Source organism: Orbicella franksi, chromosome 2 (assembly GCF_964199315.1).
Source record: "Orbicella franksi chromosome 2, jaOrbFran1.1, whole genome shotgun sequence".
Lineage (NCBI taxonomy): Eukaryota > Metazoa > Cnidaria > Anthozoa > Scleractinia > Merulinidae > Orbicella > Orbicella franksi.
The window spans coordinates 3,206,665-3,227,584 of NC_138146.1; the positions used below are offsets into that span (position 1 = coordinate 3,206,665).

Here is a 20,920-nt window from a genome sequence, read left to right on the forward strand (position 1 = left end):
AGAATTCCTTTCTTTAAAATGGTTATCCGAGAGGCGTTATTGATTACAACGTTAAGATGTACTGAACAAAAATAAGGGCAGACCTTCAGAACCTACTCTCACAGTTTCCAAGAAAGATGTAATCCTTGTTTTACCTTATTTAGGTTGCCATAGCGATGCTATATTACACGCCGATTAAAATCTTGTGTCAATAAGTTTTATGATTTCGTCAACCGCAGGGTTAATATTTTTCAGAACACTCGCAGAATGAAGTCTTTCTTTCCTCACAAAGATCGTTTCAACTGCTCGCAGAAATCGAAGATTGTCTACAAAGCCAGTTCCTGGGATAGTGATGCTTTCTACATTGGTAAAACCAAAAGAAGATTGCATGACAGAAAGACGGAGCACTTCAAAGCTCTCACTCAATGCAAGTTGGTCACGCCTCCCTTGTTGCTGATCATTCAACCTCTTACGGTCATAGCATCAAATGGCACCATTTTGAGATCCTAGCAAGTGGTCAATGTGATTTACAGTGTAAAATCAAGGAAACAGTGTTAATACGGGAATTAAAAGCCGCCCTAAATGAAAATGTCGGTAGTGAACCCCCCCCGGGGGGGGGGCGTACTCCCTTATATGAGCTTTATAGGTATGTGCGGCCTTAACGGGTATGGTTTTTCAGCCGTTTTGGTCATAAATAGGGTATCGATTTTAGCCTATTTTGGCCATGTTGGTCATAAATAGGGTATGGTTTTTGCACTCTAGCCTTGATATGGGTATATTTTTAAGAAGAAGCCTCTTTTTCATCATTATCAAAAAGAAAATTAACAAAACCCCTTCACAAATTATCCCGGTAATTTAACATTGGTCTGAACTAGGGTACTTGTTATAACGCAGGTCTGAAACAGACATAAATAGGGTATCGAATATTTGGTCAGGTCATAAATAGGGTAGGGAATATAGTAGATTTTGGTCATAAATAGGGTAAGGGTTTTGGGAAGCGGGCCGCACACCTCAACCCAACTTTTCTGGGAGTACCCCCCGGGGTTCGACTGTAGTTGTTTTCTATCATTTTTGTTTTTTTTTTCACTTTGTAGCTATTTTAGGGGATAATCATTGTATATCCTTTCCATTACAACTGATAAAATGATTATTACGCTGTAGTTTCTATTATTCCTTCTCTCGTTATCGGGTTTTATCATCATGGCCTGCTGGAATTTGAAGAGGGGGAAATTGCATGAAAATAATATAAAATGCTCTCCTTTGTTTTCCTGTTTTCTACGTTGCCAGAATTCGCGAATTTCCCTTGCTAACCTTGCTACTAAACACAACTTGTGGAATTTTACAATGTTAACGGCCAAATTCGTGGAATACGGCCAGGGGAATACCTGTTTTAAAGAATAAAGGGAGGAAGGGAAATCGAACGAAAGAAGAAAGGAAAAAAATATTGAAAGCCCGTCTCAGTCCCCGACCGTTGCTCTGAGCGCGGGTTTTTGAAAACAAGATGGCGGCCGTGTCGAATGTTTGTCTACCGGAGATCAAACGAGATCTTCTTCACGCGGTGAAAGAATGTTCCGAGAGAGGGTTACTTCACAGTGCTAAATGGTAAGATTAAAACGATTCCAAAGGTAACCTTTACGGAGTTCTCAATCTTGGTTAACGAAAAAATGTGACGATTCTGGTCAGTCAGTGTCAGTGCAAAACGCAGACTGCAGACCGTGGGTATAATGCAGACTGCAGACTGTAGACTTTAACCGAATCCTGGTAAAATCATTGAGAGCTAACCGTAAACAGGCTAACCGGAGGCTTATTTAGGCTAACCTGAGTGATATACTCAGGCTAACCGGAGCGCAGACCTTCACTGCGATTAACCTGAATAAAGCTGTTTGAGGTTAAGGTGGCTCAGACCTGCCAACTCTCCCGGTTTTCCCAGGAGTCTCCAAGTTTCTCATCAAATCTCCCGGGAACTACCTACCGTGGCTCTTTTTAATTTTTCTTTTTTATTAATTTTGTTATTTTCGAGATTTCCAAAAGGAAAATAAAACAAGAAGGAAATTAGTTGCTCTTATTTGAGCTGCTCTCGATTGGACGACATAAAACAGAGCAATCAAATTGATGTATATTTAACGAGTATCCTAACTGGTCAGAAATCAACCAATCAAGTCGCACAATACATGGTACAATATTGGCGTGGTTTTCACACGCTGTTTACATCAGTCGAAGCGAAGATGGCCAGCATGGATGCCGGATTGCCTCCAGGTTTTTGTACTCTGGGGGTTGGCAGGTATGGTGGCTCCCTAGAGTATCTACGAACACCCTCCCTATAGAACGCGAGTTAGAAAAGGAAACTTAGTTAATTTCTCTTAAAGCTTTCCCTGTAGAGATTTACTGGTATGGGTACTGTTAAAATAAGGCTCATTTTTTGGTTGCCAATTTTTGGATCAAGGCCATTACCATGGCAACAGCTCATCTAATGACAGGCAGATATATTTCTCATTTTGGCCGAAACTCCTCAATATTTATACTTACCTTCAGTGCAATTTTTTCATACTTTGCCACATCATGGAAATGATATTGCCTGGCATTTTGAATTGGTAAAAAGTCAAGGTTGTTCAGACTGTTTTTCCAATATTCTGTAATTTGTCATTCTTCTAAATATATTAGATTAGCTCTGACAGATTTTAACATAAATAGGGTATTTTATAGCAATTGTATGTGGTTACAACTGAGCCAAATTTAAAAAAAATTCACTGAAGGAAACTCGAGAAAATTAAATGTCAGTTTTGCTTTTTGTCCTCATGTTGACGTCATAAAAATCGAAAAAACACTTACGTTTTCCTTTGAACGCAGGTGGATTCTTGAGCTTTCGTCCTATGCGTGCATGCAATCGTAAAACGATAGGGAGCCACCTAATAGCAAGAGTGTGCCTGAAAACTGTGTTCGGCCACCTTAACACTCCATAATGGAAATAACACGGTATATAATTGAAAATTCTGCAGTCTACATTTTACCCCCAGTCTGCAATCTGGATTTTATCCTCAGTCTACATTTTACTACTGGCTACAGCCTGCAACCTGCAGTCCACAGTCTGCGTTTTACACTGACTGGTTTCAAGTCGGTGTTCCAGAGTTTGCTTTTAGGTGCTAATCGTGTCTTCATGGCTAGGTTCTTTAATAACTATTTGATGGTCATCACGTTTAGATATTGCATATTTAGTGTGTTGAACTTATGGTTACAGTGTGTTTACTGAAACTTGGGCCACCCAGACAATGAAAACCAATCAGATGACAGAACTGAAACAATAGATTCCAACATTTTCAAATCCAGCCAATCAAATGTCTGGTACAAAACAATGAAATCTAACTTGTTCGTTGTGATGCTCGCGACTACGTTGTCTCAAGCTCAAGCGTTAGTACTTTCGTGTTAGAACTTATTGTGTTACTTTAGATTTTACATTTACAACCGTGATAAATTCATTAGATTGACCGTTTTCCACCATGAATGTATGGCCACACAAACATCATCTTTACAGTTGTCGTTTAAAATCGTAGAATAATGTTATAAATTTTGACACTTTTTACAAAATAAATTCCGCTCCTGTTGTCCGCAGTTCTCGGAAAAACTGTCGCGTTCGCTGTCTCAGGAGCTGTTCATTTCGGAGTTTGAGCTACCTTTCTGGGTTATCAGTGTATTGAAATATCATCTTCATCGAAAATTCAAACGAACTTTTGTCTGCGTTGTACTTTCAAAGCCTCAGAGTGTAAAATCACTCAGGCAAAAACAAAAGATGGTGCCATAGCTAGGAGTCTTCCTTTCACAGAGACCATTAAAGGTTTTTTTTTAAACAGCTGCAACAACATTCAAACCCTACACCATGCACTCTACTGGCAATATATATTTACGAGTGACATTCTTACACAGCTTTTCTTTTCATGTACAAAACAAACCAGTGATCACATACAGAAAGTGCAGCATAAAATTCAATTCTTCTTAAACCTGCCAGCATGCGAAAGTACTAACGGCTTAAGCTTGACAATTCATTGATAAGTGACACTGTAGTCGTGTAAGCATCATGACAAACAAGTTGAGACCTCATTGTTTTGTATCGGACATTTGATTGGCTGGATTTGGAAACAGGACATATGATTGGCTGGATTTGAAAATGTTGGAATCTATTGTTTTAGTTCTGCTATCTGATTGGTTTTCATTGTCTGAGTGGCCCCAGTTTCAGTAAATGCACTGTAATTGCTACAGTGCAATTCCCAGCAAAATATGTTTTAAAGTTTTCATTCTTTCTGAGAAGTGCCGTAAGTATGAACTTTATTAAAACTGAATTACTGGATAATGCAAATTATTCAAGAGTTTTCACTGGCTTAGCCATCATATATGCCATCGTAGTTTGTGAGCTATTATACCACGCTCTACAAATATGGCAAGTGTGTACACACATAATTTTCTGGTTTGTTTTTGTTTTTATAAGTAAAGGTTCTTTAAAAACTAATGGTAAAAGTGTGTGACATTTTGACCGAACTTCAGTCATTATCAAGCTTAAAAGTGAGGATAAAAATTTTTGCATAAGCATAAAATATAAAGCAAAGAAGTAAAAGTATGTTAAGTATGACAATGTTAAAAAGGGTGTTGAAAACAATAAAAAGCATGCAAAAATAACATAATTAAAATGATTTAAGACTTTCACACACATTGAGTCTGACTGTACATTACAGTTCATTAATAAAAAACATTTCATAAATGAGACAGTCAAACTTGCTCTTGCACTTTTTTAAGATGGTAATTTTAATTCTTGTTAAGATCCTTGGGCACATAAGAATGTTTCACATGCAAATGTTTCTACTGGAGGAAGATGCATTCCTGTGCTCATCTACGCGTTGACGCAAATGCCGCTGTGTGTAACCAACGTAACCTGCATCACACAGATCACATTAAATTGATAAACAAGGGATTGTTGGTGAACATCAGACAGCTTGACTCTGTGCAGTTTCAGATGTCGTTTGGCTAGATGGTCATTTGAATTTTCTGGCTCAGATTTTTGAACTGTGCTTGTACAATGTCGGCTGAAGCCTGGTCTTTAAATGGCAGCAGAACTCAAACAGGATCTAATTCATTGTTAACAGGTGGTAATTCGGGAACAGATTGATCATAAGCTTTGACTGCAGTAAAGCATGAGATGGTGGAATTAATTAACCTGTCTTGGAAATTCAGTCAAGAAAACACCATTTTGAGCCAAACACATTCCTTGGAAAAGTAGGGCCAGTTAAAAGAGAGGCAGTTGGCACGAACAAGCATAGTTTTAACCATAAACAGGATTATTCAGGCTTATTGCAGTGTAAATCTGCACTCTGGTTAGCTTGAATATCACTCCGGTTAGACTTAATATTACCGGTACCTGTAACACTCTGGTTAGCCTGATTACACTTAGCTTTCAATGATGGAAATGGTAACACGATTAACTGAGAGTCTGTAGTCTGCAATCTGCATTTTACCCTCAGTCTGCATTTTACCCCAGTCTACAGTCTGCAGTCCACAGTCTTCATTTTACACTGACTGCTATAGAAACTAACCACTTACATGTAGATGAAATGTTCAACTTTTCTGTCCTTCTTTTTGTTTCTATGTCCACAGGTCTGCAGAGTTGGCCTTTTCTATTCCATCCTTCCCATCATCTGATCATCTCCCAAAAACTGATTATTACGATCCACAATTTGTGAAAGACTTTGATAGATATACTCTGGGGAAAACATTTTTTGATCTTAAAGAATTTGACAGAGCAGCTTTCTTCCTGGATGGTTGTACCAGTCACAAAGCGTACTTCTTGTACATGTATTCACGTTACTTGGTGAGTAAAGTCAGATGGTATAAGCCCAGGAATTATTGGCATATTTACCGTCTGAAATCTAAAGATACCTAGTAGAACATTTCATCAATTTAATTTGACAGATAAGCATATAAGCCACAAAGTGATGCAGCTGCACCGCACAGGGAAGGGTACTCTGTAAATTATCTTTGGGTGGGGGTGTGCCGCTGGGACACTGAAACCTTTACCCAACAGTGTATATACTAGACCATGATCAGCTTAAGTTTGCAACACTATTCTAGACTAGGCACGAAAAACCCCTCCCCTATCCCACACTAGTCATTTTCCATGCAGATGCATCATCACTATTGTAGTTGCCCTATTCTAGGCCAAAACTGTCTGATTTCTATCCCTATCTCAGACTAAACTACCTTTAAATCGTACTCTTCACGGTGGCACTTACCTATATAACTTATACATCTACATTTGTATATGGGAGTACCCCACAGGCAGTCACATTGCTGGAGACTAGGTCTATGGGCAATTTTACAAAAAAAAGGATAAATAAATAAATAACTAAATAAAAAATGTCTGAGTCAAAGACTCTCCAAGTAATCCTTGGTATGGTATATATTTCATGACAACAACAACAACAACAACAACAGCAACAACATCCTTTATTTTACCCTTCTTACAAATTGATTACAGTTAATTAAGGTTACCGTAAACCTTCGCAGGTGTCCGTAGCGAAAAACCTTTGCATTGATATATAATTTGTAGTGGTTGTCTTTAAGACAGTGCGGTAATATTTTTTTTCGCTTAGGACACCCGCGAAGGTTTACGGTAACCTTAAAAGGTTAATTAAATACTGGCAACCTGAAAAGCAGTGTGTTAAAAATGCCAAAAAAGCTTCTTAATTGATACATTTTAATAGACCATTTTTGTATGAATTCTTGGTATTGGACTGGAACTAGCTTGCAACTGAGGCTAATGCAGGCAATCTTTGCAAATGCAAATGACATTAATCTCTTTTTAATTATATTTCCCCACATGAGCCTCCATTGCAAGCTAAATCCAGTCCACTGAGAATACAAAATTGGTCAATTTGTTTGTGTTTTTGTAGGCTGGTGAGAAACACAAGAATGACAAAATGATGGATGTTTTAGGTAACAAATGGGCTTCTTCTTGACTAATCTGATGTTGTGCCTTAAATAATGTATATTTATTTATTAGAATTTTGATTTTTCCTTTGTTCCACACCATACTTCAAAAAGCAACCATTAATGAGATGCCCAATCAAACTTGTTAATGAATTTTTATTTAGAAACAAGTTTTGACCGCTTTTGTTTGTTCTTGTCGTGAAATGTTACAACAACTTGTACTTGTCTGCTATTTGATCCTAGTATATGTAAATCTGCACAAGGTCTAGATCTTGAGCCAGTTTTGACCTTTTATAATGTTGGCGTTGGTTACATAAGGTCTGAGTAAATTATGAGAAATGCTTCATGGCAAATTTGTATTAACTGGATCAAATTTCCTTTTGTGTGTGTGTGTGTGTGTGTTTGTGTGTTAACTTTGTGGTTTTGTAAGCAGTTGAAGCTCTCCACAATCAATGGCCACCTCGGTGACAGAGCACAATGACCGTTGTAGAGAAGTGGCCTTTATGGGGAGGGAGTGTGATGTGACACTGGTTTTGTTGTGGGACTCAATGTTTTTATGCTCTAAAAATCAATGCTCATTGTAGCATGTAAATATGTTACACAATCAAAACATATATCTGACATTCAATAAAACAGAAACCAAACAGAAACAGTGACAAATGACCCATGGTATGGATCAAGATTCGTTACCTTGTTCAATAAAAAAATGAGGTTTTGTATACACCCGCTGTTCATCAGTTGTTCATTAACTGGGCATTGTTGAGAGGCTGTCGTGACAGTTGGGACATGCTTTAGTGGCCGTTGCCATTTTGGAGAGGTGAAACACAGGGAATTGGATGTTTGACTGTACCAAACATCCCCTCTGGTACAAACCATGAATTGAGCAGATTCTTCATAATCATGGTACATGCATGTACACAATGCTAGTTGCCTATGTGTGGGAGTATTGCTTTTCCAGGCCCACAAGAAAATGTGCAGAACCAGGCTCTGACTTCCCTGAGAGCTGAACTGTACAAGAAACACAGAGAATTGGATGGATTCTGTCTTTACTTGTAAGTAGAAAGCATTGTGTTATGAAATTGTTCTGACTGTAAATTTAGACCTCATGATAATATTAAAGATGTACATGTAAGATATTATGAGAAGTTTTCTTTCATCTTGCCATGCAACATTGTTGCATATTTGTAAGTTGAAGTGTCATTGTGAATATATATTAGCATGTGCATACATGTAGGTTGGAAATTCTTTTAAAAGCAGAGTGATTCCTTAGCTTACATCTTTAAGGTACGGTGTTGTACTGAAGAAACTTGATTTGAGAGAAGATGCCTTAGAAGTGATACAGGAAGCTGTGACTAAAGAACCGCTACACTGGGGGGCGTGGCTGGAGCTTTCATCTCTTTGTTCTGATAAGGAAGTTGTAAGTGACTATTGTGCTTAAACTACAGTATGACCTTGATCTAATTGGCATGTAGGTACACATATTTCGTTGAGCATGTAGGAGGCACATATGTATGTTGTGCAAAGATAACTAATTAAAAGGAAGTTGATTCTACTCATAAGTATCCCAACAGTCACTCACATGTATAGTATGTTAACTTGTTGATAAGCAATATTCAAAATGGAGGGTAGGTGCTAATTGACAGCAAAGCAGGCAGTGAGCAAGTGTGGGCAAAATGCAAATAAAGGGGGTATCCATCGCAACCTCCCACGGGTCACCTCCCCCTGGCACCTGTCACACTGAATTCTCAGTGGAGAATAAGTATACTCACCTAGACACAAGGGCCCACCATGAACCAAGAGTGGGTGGGATGGAGCAAACCAAAGGCAAAATGACAAAGCAAGGCAGAGCAAAACCACGAGGGTGAAACTGCACAGCAATGGCACAACTATGCATGCCCACAGCGATCATTTGCTGGCCAACAGCAGATCTCCCAGTTAACTCTGATTATTGATAATCTCATCAAAATGTAGTGTGAAAGAACCATATATCAGGGCAAAGAAAGACAATAGCTATAGCAAATATTAAAGGCCAACCCCTTGTTAATTAGTTTTTGAGTTCCTATCTCCTTGGATCTGTTGGAAAGTGGGTAGGTTATAAAGTAGGAAAAGTTGAAAGAAAAAATTGGTATAATTAATATTAATATTTCTACTAATTAAATAATTCCAAACAAGTCTTCAGGTTATTTCGTACCTTCCATTGTACACCAAGATTCTATGACCCTTACTCAGAAAAGGTGTTCCAAGATCTATCATGAGGGCAGATGTAATAATTTTATATTATAACAAAACTGGCTGCAGATACCATAAATCCTCGCATTAGTTCTCCCCTCGAATAAGTGCCCCTTTCGAATAAGCACCCCTCCTGTTGGGCAAAATTTAAATTGAGTCCCCCCTCGAATAAGTGCCCCCTCCCTCCCCCCTTTTTTGTGGATGAGTAACGAGACAACAAAGGATGCATGGTTTTCGTCGTGTAGTATTATATTTCTACATTGTTTAAGTTTTGTGAACATGTTAAGTGCCGTGAGTTAAACTTTAGGATCAGCTTTTTATGTTGATAAACAGCTTGTGTTGTTGTTTACACAGGATGATGTATCAAAAAAATGATCATGTCAGGCCAGAATTTGGGAAAAGTTAAATAAATGCCCCCCCCCCCCCCTTGAATAAACACCCCCGTCTTCTCGTAAATTTGAAATAACCCCCCCGGGCGCTAATTCGAGGATTTATGGTAATCAATCGAACCGTGCTGCAACTGTAGCTATGATTTAAAGTTTCATATTCTCCCATTTTTCTGACTCACTTGACACACTATGCTTTTTTTTTTGTTGTAGCTTCAATCACTGACCCTCCCCTCCCACTGGATGTCTCAATTTTTCCAAGCAAATGTAGCCATTGATCTACAGTTGAATGAAGAAGGCTTGGAAAGGTACGTCAATCTTAGCCAGGCTGGATTTTCAGAAAACAAGTACATCTTACTCCAGACTGCATTGGTGCAATACCACGCCAGAGGTAATTTAAGTTGAGAAACTAAATCATTAGACAGTTATTCACAAGTGGATGGACTGAAGCACTCTGTTTTAAATCTGTTGGGTGGTGTCTGAAATCTGACATATAGAGCCGAGCTTCTGACTGTGGAGTACTACAGCAGCCTTACAATACTCTTCCTAGTTTTGGGCAAAATGTTTACTAGAGACCAAATTATTTGATGCCAAATTGATATTTTAATTGTAAGGGACGATTTATCCAACTGAGACCATGATTTAATATCTGTCTGGAATGGATAAATCATCAAGTAGGTATTTAAAGTCCAGTGTTTGGGTGAGTTATATAAAATTGGTAGAATTTGTCCTTGGATTGACATGTTTGTCAGTACATCTTAAAGATACGTTGACAACAAATCAGATGAGGGCAAACGATACTACAGGCACATAATTTGTCCAGATTGTCCAGCAGACAAATTATCCATCTCAGATGGACAGTTGATCTGAGTGGGATAACTTGTCCTTATTATAAAATTCTGTCATCATTACTTAATCTATCATTATCATCAGATCCAGCCATGGCAGTGATTTTTCTAACTTTCACACCCATGAGAAGTTGCTCATGACCATTGATTTGCTGGCCAGTACCCATTTAGACACATAGCCATTGGGAAGAATTGCAAGACTAATGTGTCTTACCCAAGATTTGACAAAGTTTTACTTATTACAGATTTAAAAATCAGATTTTGATTGTTGTTTTTGTTTGGCTAAGATTTTGATGCAGCCTGTGAGTTATTCAAAGAAGTGCAAAAGAGAGATCCGTATTCTCTAGAGCACATGGACACATACTCAAATATTCTTTATGTCAAGGTAGGAAGTTACAATCTCCCTCTTTCTGTTCATTTAGTAACTATAATTTGAATACAACCTGATGCAATTTCAACTAATTACTTACAATGAAGTGCATTCTTTTTTTTTTTTTGCAGGAAATGAAGCCTGAGCTAAGTTATCTAGCACATCACACTAACAGCATTGACAAGTACAGAGAAGAAACATGTTGTGTCATAGGTTAGTTTACTCTCTCCTTCCTGACTTCAATAGCCAATAATTATTCTTATTTGCTCCCATTTGTTCAAAAGGCTTTTCAAGCAGAATCGACTAAGATTAGGCGAGTTTGTTATCAGGAAATCATTAAAAGTAAGTTAATGCATGTTAATTTTCTGAAAAGTTTGGTTGTAATATTTAGAAAGGATGTTGCACCTTAGAAGAATGTTAGTGGCTTAATTTCAAGAATACTGCATGGAAACCGCCTTCTAAACATAATGTTCAAGGAAACACCTTAAAAATGAATGTCACAAGTCTGAGCATATTTTAGCAATTTCATAATAATTAATTGTACAAGTCAAGTTCTCAATAGGAGGCTTTCAACCTGAAGAGAAATAATGTTTTTCTTTCAGAGGGAAAACTGGACATAAGCCAAGGACTTGTATGGCGGTGGGAGGAGATTTTGGGAAAAGGCTATTTTTGATAGGCGGGGGCCTTTCTTCATGCCTATAACGAAAACTTCTTACAAGCTTATTACTTTGTGCTTGTCAACAACATGCAAATTCATCCGTAAGATCAAGGGACCCTGATATGTGAAAAGCCTTTTTTGTGGGTGTAATTTTTTCTCTCAACTTAATTAGTCCATGGTTTGTCAGAAGCCTCCCCTCCTTCCACACCCATGTCTTTTTTGACAGGTTTTACCATAAGTAGCATTGTGTTTTGCTAAAAAACAAATATCTTGCAGGGAATTACTACAGCCTTCATGACCAACATGAGAAGGCAGTCACCTACTTCCAACGTGCACTCAAACTGAACCCGCAATACACATCTGCATGGACACTGATGGGACATGAATTCATGGAGAGAAAAAACACATCAGCTGCTATAGAGGCATACAGGAAAGCCATAGGTATAACTGCTGCTGCAATAGAACATCCTGTTTCCCAGTTTTGAGTTCTCTCAAACTTTAACAATATGATGAGGTTTCCAAAGAACTCTATAATATTGTGACAATAGACTGTTTCTATCCAGGGCTTATGGTCTGATAGTTGCCTGCAAAAGCAAAAATCTTTATGTTCTAAAAAGAAATATTTGTTCTCTAGCTTTTAAGTAGATTTTTAGAACATAAAATTTCCAAGGGCAACTATCAGGCAACAGCCAGAGACACATGTAATTTACCCACCCATGTACTCTATTGCCTTGGCATTAGTTTATTTATTGTTAAAGTTTCCAATTACCATGTAGCCTGTGGAGCTTTCATATTTTTGCAATTGGGTATCCTCTTTGGGTGAAATTAAATTCACACGTGACCCACTGACTGTTAATTATAAGTAATTTTCTATGCCGGCTGTTGACTTTGAAATATAATTTTTACAATTTAGCATGCTCTCATGCTACAGTGTCGGAAAGGTTTTTCATAAAAAGATGTGATTTCCTTTAAATTTTTAATTTGTACATGCATGCTAATTTTTTGACTGTTTTTTTATAGTATTATTCAAATTGATTTTTATGAACTTTTTGTAATCTTTAACTCTCAACTCTCAACTGTTCTGTAAACAGGTTATATCGCTGTAATTTTTGTTTTTGATTTGGTTTTTGATAGAGGTAAATTACAGAGATTATAGAGCATGGTATGGACTAGGACAGACATATGAAATCCTTAAGATGCCATTTTACTGTTTGTATTACTACAGGCAGGCTCACAAATTCAGGTATTTCACTTTTTATGTCTGAGTACAGTTCAATAAAGAAATAAGTATAGATTTGATAAGCTAAAGCTTAATGAACTACTTGCAGGCCAAATGACTCAAGAATGTTAGTTGCTTTGGGTGAAAGTTATGAAAAATTGGACAACATGCAACATGCCAAAAAGGTAAGTAACAAATCATCTCACTGATGTACTTTAAAATGGTTAAAAATATATTTAGTTATTTATGGTCTGGGTTGGGAGTACACAATGTAGGTTTGTGACTGCTTGTCAAATACATGTCAATTGTGATCAAATGATTTCCATTTCAGTGCTATTTTAGAGCGATGTCAGTTGGTGATTTGGAAGGAATGGCTGTTATAAAGCTGGCAAGGTATTAGCCAAATCAAATGAGTAGTAGTTCCAAAGTGTGTGTGCATTGTAAACTTACCTAGTAGCTGCTAAACAAACCAACCACATTTTACCAAGGTCTTCACTGCTATAGAACATGGGAATGATGTCATGAAATGTTCAAACTCACTATTAAACTGTATAAACGTAGTTTTGGACATTTCATGACATCATTTCTATTTTCAGCCTCACCACTTCTGCATCCCTCACCGCACTGGCCACAGTTGCCATCTTTGCCAAACTTGCCACTCTGGCCACCCTAGCCATCCAGGCCACCCTCAAAACTGGCAACCATTACCACCCTAACCACCTTAGCCATCCTTGCCATCCTTGCCACCCTGGCCACCTTCACCACCCATGCCTGCCTGGTCACCTTCACCACCCTTGTCACCTTGGAAACCCTGGCCTCCCTCACCACCCTGGTCTTCTGGCCACCTTGGCCACAGTGGCAAATCTGGCCACCATGGCCACCATGGCCACCCTGGCCATCTTTGCTACCCTGGCCATCCTTGTCACCCTAACCAACCTGGCCACTCTTGTCACCCTGGAACCCTTGCCACCCTTACCTCCCTGGTGACCTGGGCCACCACTGCCACCCTTTCCACCCTGGCCACCTTCACAACCCTTGTTACCCTGGGAACCCTGGCCACCCTCACCACCCTAGACTTCTGCTCACCCTTACTACCCTGACCATACTTGTCTACCTGGCCACACTGGTCACACTTGGCATCCTGGCCACCCTCACCACCTCCACCACCCTTATCACCCTAGCCATCCTCGCCACCCTGGCCATCCTTACCACCATGGCCATCCCGGCTACCCTTATCACCTGGGACACCCTGGCCACCCTTGCCACCCTTTCCACTCTGTCCACCTTTGCCACACTCAACACCTTTGCCACTCTGGCCTTACATCCTGGCCCTGGCAACCTTTGCCACCCCTGCCACTCTCTCCATGGTTGGCATTTCCTTCACCCCACCACCCTCACCACCCTAGCCTTCCTTGCCACTCTGTTCACCCACACTTTCCACCTTGGCCACCTTTGCCACCTGGCCACCCACCTTGGCAACCTGGCTGGCCACTCTTGCCAACCTCATCATCTACGTTACCCTGGCCACCCTGGCCACATTGCCTGCCCTTAACAGTAATGTTGCCACCCTCCTTCCCTCAGTCTTGGCCACCTTCTTCACTGGCCACCCTCCCCACCCTCGTCAAACTGCCATGGGTAGCCTCTTCACCTTTGTCACCCTAGCCACCCTGACTGTCCTTTACACCTTGTACACCAATGCCACCTTTGCCACAATGCATGGGAAGTCTCACCACCTCTGTTGCTCTTGCCACCTAATCAACCATGCTACCCTGGCTACCTTTTTCATCTTTGCCACCCTGGCCACCGTGACCACCTTGGCAACCCTTCCCACCCTAGCCAGCCTTGCCACACTGGCCACCCTTTTAACCCTTGTAACCCTGGCCACCTATACCACCTTTACTACCCTTACAACCCTGGACAGCTTCACCATACTTTCTGTTGCCAGCCTCATCACCCTCTCTCTTGCTACACTCATCACCCATCCCACCTTTGCAACCCTAGCCACACTTGCCACCCTGACCACCCTTGCCATCTTCACCACCTTTGCCACTCTCACCACCCTGGCCATCCTAGACAGGAGGGTCCACAATAGGCTTCTCAAATCCCACTTTCCCGCCCATTTTTCACTGTTAATCCCGCCATCCCACCCTTTTTTGCCTGGAAATCCCGATCCCGCCTACTTTTCAAAGACGTTTCTGCATTAATTACTAATTTTTTAAAATTAATAATTAATTTAATTATTAACACAGAAACTTTTTAAAAATAGATATCGCATAAAAGAACACCAAAAGATTTAATAGGTAGCAGATAAGTAAGCACAAATGATTATAACGTTTCTTTCTGTAAACTGGTTACTGTTTTGTCTTCTTTTGTCTATGTATCAGTGAAAGAAAATGATTTTTCCTTACCATATTCAAGGGATGGCCCGTACCTGACAGTTTCTTTCAAAGCTTCCAGCGTCTTCACTTTCCTTGAAATCTGGGCTCAGAACTTTTCTTTCCGAATGAAGGCATTCCCACTTGCACATACTTTTCGTAGTATATGGCGATGCAATTTATAATGTCTCATACACTGTACTTTGTTCGGTAAATCACTATCACCGCCACCCAATGTGGCCATCCTGGCCAAGACAAGCGCTCTAGAAAAGGTCGAAAGACTAGAAAAACTAGAAAGACCGGTGGGCGGGGGGAAGGTCAAGATTACATTCGCAAGCGTCGAAGATGTGGGAAATGGATAGATGTCATTGATGTCAGAGGATCACAATAGGACTCAAAGACTTCTTACAGTCTCATGATACTAACTTAGTTGAGTGATGATGGATGTGTTTGACTGAACCTGACAGGGTACAGAGCCGTTGCTACTCATTACATGAAACCTGACACAGCTGTACACACAAAAGGTTCATTTCTGCCCAACTTGGGGCTTTTGCGCTGGTCAATTTATGACGTATAAAAATTGAAACCCCACATCCCGTCCTGTTCCCCTTGTGAATCCCGCATCCCAACCTCATAAAAACATGAAATCCTGCTCCCGCTCCTAATTGTAATTCCCACTTCCCGCCCCTGTTTTCAGCTCAAATCCTGAATATCATGGCGAAAAAAAGCCAAATCCCGCATCCCGCCAAACCTATTGGGGACCCTCAGACAGCCTAGTAACCCCCGCCACTCTGAACACCCCAGCCCACCTCCTTTACTGCCTTAAATACATTAATTTAAATATATTGGGTGGCAAGGATTGAAAGGGTGGCTAGTGTAGCAAGGCTAGCAAGGGTTGCAAAGTTGTTGAGGGTGTCAGGGCTTGAAAAGTTGGTGGGGATGACAATGATGGCTGTGGTGACAAGGGTGACGCAAGTGGCTAGGGTGGCATTAGTTGCAAGGGTGGTGAGGTTGGGAAGGGTAACAAGGGTGGCAAGGGGTTAAAGGGTGGTAATGTTGGTAAGGGTGGTGTGGGTATAGTTGCAAAGGGGGCCATCCTGGTTTCCCTTGTTACCCTTGCGATTGTCATCATTGTTATCACACTTCTTTCTCTTTATCCTGCCGTGGCAGGGCTTGAAAAAAATAATACTTGAATTTCAGCTTACCCTTCAGACAATCAGTCCATGAATTTTCCTTGCCCCGGGCAAGTCAAAGTTTAACTTTTTCTTATTTTTGGCAGAAAATTTGCTAGGGCCCTTGCCCATCAGATAAGGGGGAATGAAAAGTAACTTGCCTGGCAAGAGAATCTACTCATCCTGGCTGGCCGGATGGCACTTTTTTCAAGCCTTGCATGGGAATTGTTAGACCAACCCAGTGGTTATCCCTCTTATCCATTTCAGCTGCATGACTGATGTTGAGTTCACCACTGCTATGTGCAAAATGTCACCTATTGTCTTCCAGTTTTTGTTGGATGGTTTGGCACAAACAATTTACTGCCATGATATATGACTCACCACATTATAATTAAATCTCCTAGTTGCTGATTTTTGTATGTTTTGGTTTTAGATTGCATGAGCAACTTCAAGAAGACGATGATGCAGCCATTCAATACAACCGCTATGTGGAGCAGACAGAGGTTGTTGGGGTAAGAGCATAGAGAATAAAAAGTTTTGTGTGGATAATATCAAAGTTGGTGCTAGAAGGACATTCACTAACTCTAAATAATATTGATTTTCTGCACTGTTTGTTGTTGCAGATACTGTCAGTTGCTGATTTGTGTTCTGCATACCTATTTCTGGCAAAATACAACCTGAAGAAAAGAAATCTCGAAGCTGCTGAAATGTATGCTCACAAGTGTTGTGAATTTAACGAGGTAAGTGAGTCATCTTTCATTTCTGCTACTTTTTTTTCTGGCAGTCCTCGCTTTTACTTTCTTTGTGCTCTCTCTGCTTTCCTTTCCTTCCTCTTTCATCTCTTCCTTCTTTCCTCCCTCCCTTCTGCCCTCCTATAACAAGCAGTCCGGATTTGAGTCCTAACTGGGGTGATTACATTGTATTCTTGGGCTGAAGACTTAACTACCTTTCTCCACCCAAGTATATACATACTAGATACCTGGCAGATTTAATACATCCAGGGGTGGCATACAGGGCTGGGATGAGTAGTTGTGAATGCGACGAGAACTGGGATTAGCTTTGGCAAGACCCAACAGAGACTTTATCTTATTTCCAAAGCAAACTGTTCACAATTTTGTCTATGCTCAGTAATAAAATTACCCTATGCCTATTTATGTACTTTTTTTACTTGTGGTTTTATTAGGGCAGAGAAGAGGGAAAAGGCCTTCTTCGGCAGATTTCTAACAGTAGGTCAATTGGAGAAAGTGAGAGAGAAAGTTCTGATGCTTATACCCAAGAGTTGTCGCTTGGAAATATAACTGCTGACCATGAAGCAGTGATGTCTCCAGTAGCTCCAACAAATCTCGATTTCAACACACCATAGTGATGGCTTGTGAAACTATCAACTTGTGATACAATTTACAGCAGACATAGCTAGCTTTGTGTATACACTTCAGACATCTCAGATTTGACTTGCAAAGTTCTATGTTGGTGAGTAGACATAGCTCTACAGAAATCTGGGTAGTATCTGGAGGTGGAGATGAATTGAATGCCTGAAGAGTCGACATGGCTGGAATAATTTGCAGCTGAGTTCTTCCAAAGTGCAAGACTTATTTTGAAGCTGCAGAATAGTCTCTGATCAGAGTTGTATTTCCCCTTTAGATTATAGTTATGATAGCTAAGCCAACTAGCTAAGTCAACTATGCAGTCGATGATAATGCTAGAACTCCTTCACACCTAAAGAGAAAATTTTCTACAGTAAAATTGGTAAGGGCTGGTGCAAGTGTATAAAATGTGTGACCACTAGTCACTTAGGACAATTAATGCCAGACAAGTTAAGAAATTAAACAAGAAGAAAACTGCTGTGGCTAAAAAAAAACAATACATCTGAAAAAGACCCTATTAGACATGCCACATGAGTACAATTGCCATTAAAAACACAAACTTGTACATGTCTTAAAAGTGTTGCTGTTAAGTTGGTACCCAGGGTGAGTTGGGGGGAGGGGGTAGCTGGCGACATGGTACTGACACCGATGTGCCACACATCCTTGGGGATTACAGATTGCCATGTTAGCACCATGTTTGGTGTCAGTTTGGTTGGAAATGCAAATAAAGAGATTTGGTGTACCGTTCTTGGTACCCTGAAAATGTTCGTTTTCATAGCGATTCAATTTCTCATAGAATAACATCAGTTTCTGCACTTCATCCCATATTCAACACTCATATCATGACAGTAATGCAGTTCTGTGGTCTCTGTTTGGCTCTTCCAAAGCACTCAAAATATTAATTTTGAATGTAGTTTTAATATTAATTTTTAAAATATACATTGCCTACACCATGTTTATAAAACTTGTCATAAACTCAATTTCTACTAAACTCCTGAGTAAACTGTATTTCTCCACCATGAATTACCCCAATGGAAAACTTGCCTGTCGGTTTAAATACATACTAAAAAGTTTCAAAGTTATTCTGGTCAACCCTGTCTCCCTGCTTTTAGCTTCAGTCTGTGGCAAGAGGCAAAATGTCGCTGGTATTTTTGCTTGTCTTACAAAGGAGGCTAACAGAAAGTTGTTTGATGTATTCAGGACACTGCGATGGCGCTTACATAACGACACTTTCGTGCTGCTGGGGAAACCCCGCACTCGCGCAGCAGACATGACAATACAGTACTCAAAGATCAGAGAAGATTGCTCTCAAAGAAAGAATTGTCTCAGTGTTTGTTGGTTTTACAAACAGCTTTAAGAGGAACAGCCCACGAATAGTGGACGTAATAGCATTTTTCACAAAACATCTGCGTTTCAAGACCGCCTGCTCGATTCAATCACTTTACACAAACGACTTTTGTTGCTGTCAATCACATGGCCAAAGAATCAATTTGTGAAATCGATTTCCTGTCAAAGAAACCGGAGAAAACCGGTTATAGTGGTTTTCACCGAACCATACAGCATCCTGTCTGTCTGCATCAAGTGTTGTCTTTGTCGAAAGGTTGCGTTAGGGTCTTCGGCATGGTTAATAAATCCACGAAAGAACGAGGAAAGAAGGGAAAGCAAGTAAGCATGGCCGAGGAGAAACCACCAACTGAAGAAGTTCGTCAACCCAGTGCGGAAGAAACGAAAGAAAGCTCTGCGGGCGAAGAAACAGCTTTGCAACCCGAGGTGATTGAGGGAGAGCAAGCTCATGGCGTCGACGAATCAGCCCATGAAACAGCAACCGAGGAGAAAGCGAACGCGGAAAAACCTGCCAAGAAATCGCGCGGAAGACCGAAGAAGACAGATAGCAGCGAACCAGCGGTTAAAAAGGCCAAGACTGGAAAGAAGGAGAGATCTAGACCGGAGAGAACGAGCACTCGTGTGGCAAACCAAAGGGCAGGAATAAAGCTACAAAAGACAGAAGAACTGCCGGCCGAGAGGAAAAGATCGCCGACGAAAAGGGCCTCGAAGGACAATGAGCTAACAACGGTCTCGGAGCAAAATGGCGCAGCAGTGGAGGTTGCATGAGACGACTGCAAACATTCAAAGCGAGTTTATCTTTTGTATCATACGCGACTAGAAAAATACGTACGATTAAGCTTTATAACGCTAGGAAAAGCATATGTTCCTACTGGGACAAACTAGGTTTCTTTGTGTCTTTGTTTGTGTGGAACACCTGCCACTTTGGTTGTTATATCTACGATCAAAAAACAGTTTCGACCTACGGTGATTCATGTTTTAGATAAGACTTTTAATTTGTACCACATTAGAGGAGACTCCTCTCCATGCCTGCATTTTAAACGTACTTGTGTTTACTATAATTTTCAAAGAGTTTCGTGAACAGTGGGCATTCTCAACTGATGTGTAATTTATTTGATTTTGGTGTGAAATTTTAATTTTTTTTGGAAAACGTATAAAGTCTACGAGAAGATAAGAGTCAAAACTTCTTAAGTACTTAATGGAGTGTCCGTTAACATTTCCCATTTTTTCGTCACATGACGTATAGCTTATTTGTAAAGCGTTACTAATAAACCTTATTCATTGATGAAGTGTGCTGACGACTGGTTTTACCATCAGTGCAATAATGACCCAACCTCGTCCCCAGGGCCTTCTCCTTGACGATTTTTTTTAAAGTTTTTATTATAGAAGTTTTTTTTAAAGTTTTTATTATAGAACCCCAGAAAAAGAACCCTGTTCTATATCTGGCCTAAATCATTTATACACTTCCCACTTTCCTGGCAAATTATACCCAATTCTAAACCACATCTGTCTGATTTCTATACCTTATCCCAGACTAAACTGCTTGAAAACTGTACCCTTCACAAACAGCACATACACATATAATCCATATATGGAAGTATCCCCTCCCCCCCCCCCACCCAACCAGGGCCATATTATTTGGCAAGGTCTAGAGGTAAATCTGAGCATTCTTAATGGCTCTTCTTAGTTGGGATTATAAGTGTTACAAGTTGTGTAGTTTTTGTTTTCTAGTGCCATGTGATAAACTACTAACTTTACATGATGGAGCTGTACTGGGGAATATTGGCCCTCAGCATTCCGTATGGGACGAGCACAGCAAGGTCTGCACTGCCGCAACCTTTGGCCAATATTCCCCAGTATGTCCCTTGCGCTTGGGTTTAGCAAGAGGTTGTCATTATATGGCTAGCTAGCTCCTAAAGTGGGATCTCTGCAGGCAAGATAGTCCCATCCCACCTGATGAGTTATCAATCACCACGCAGAATTTGGTTCATCTTGAATGTATCATGC

General features: G+C 40.2%; 2 protein-coding genes across 2 annotated transcripts; both read left to right on the forward strand.

Moving 5' to 3' along the window:
• The first annotated feature begins 905 nt into the window (after positions 1-905).
• Positions 906-18,404, forward strand: LOC145477067 (uncharacterized). Its single transcript, XM_081455476.1, has 15 exons — positions 906-1,581; positions 5,617-5,830; positions 6,912-6,954; positions 7,907-8,000; positions 8,233-8,365; positions 9,777-9,954; positions 10,699-10,796; positions 10,913-10,994; positions 11,716-11,880; positions 12,574-12,682; positions 12,768-12,843; positions 12,990-13,051; positions 16,639-16,717; positions 16,829-16,945; positions 17,389-18,404. Exons 1-15 carry the CDS (start codon positions 1,481-1,483, stop codon positions 17,566-17,568), a joined length of 1,731 nt encoding a protein of 576 aa, XP_081311602.1. The 5' UTR covers positions 906-1,480; the 3' UTR covers positions 17,569-18,404.
• A 623-nt stretch (positions 18,405-19,027) lies between these two features.
• On the forward strand, positions 19,028-20,198 carry LOC145477083 (uncharacterized). Its single transcript, XM_081455477.1, has one exon. The coding sequence runs from the start codon at positions 19,043-19,045 to the stop codon at positions 19,679-19,681; it is 639 nt and encodes a 212-aa protein (XP_081311603.1). The 5' UTR covers positions 19,028-19,042; the 3' UTR covers positions 19,682-20,198.
• Positions 20,199-20,920: the final 722 nt, after the last annotated feature.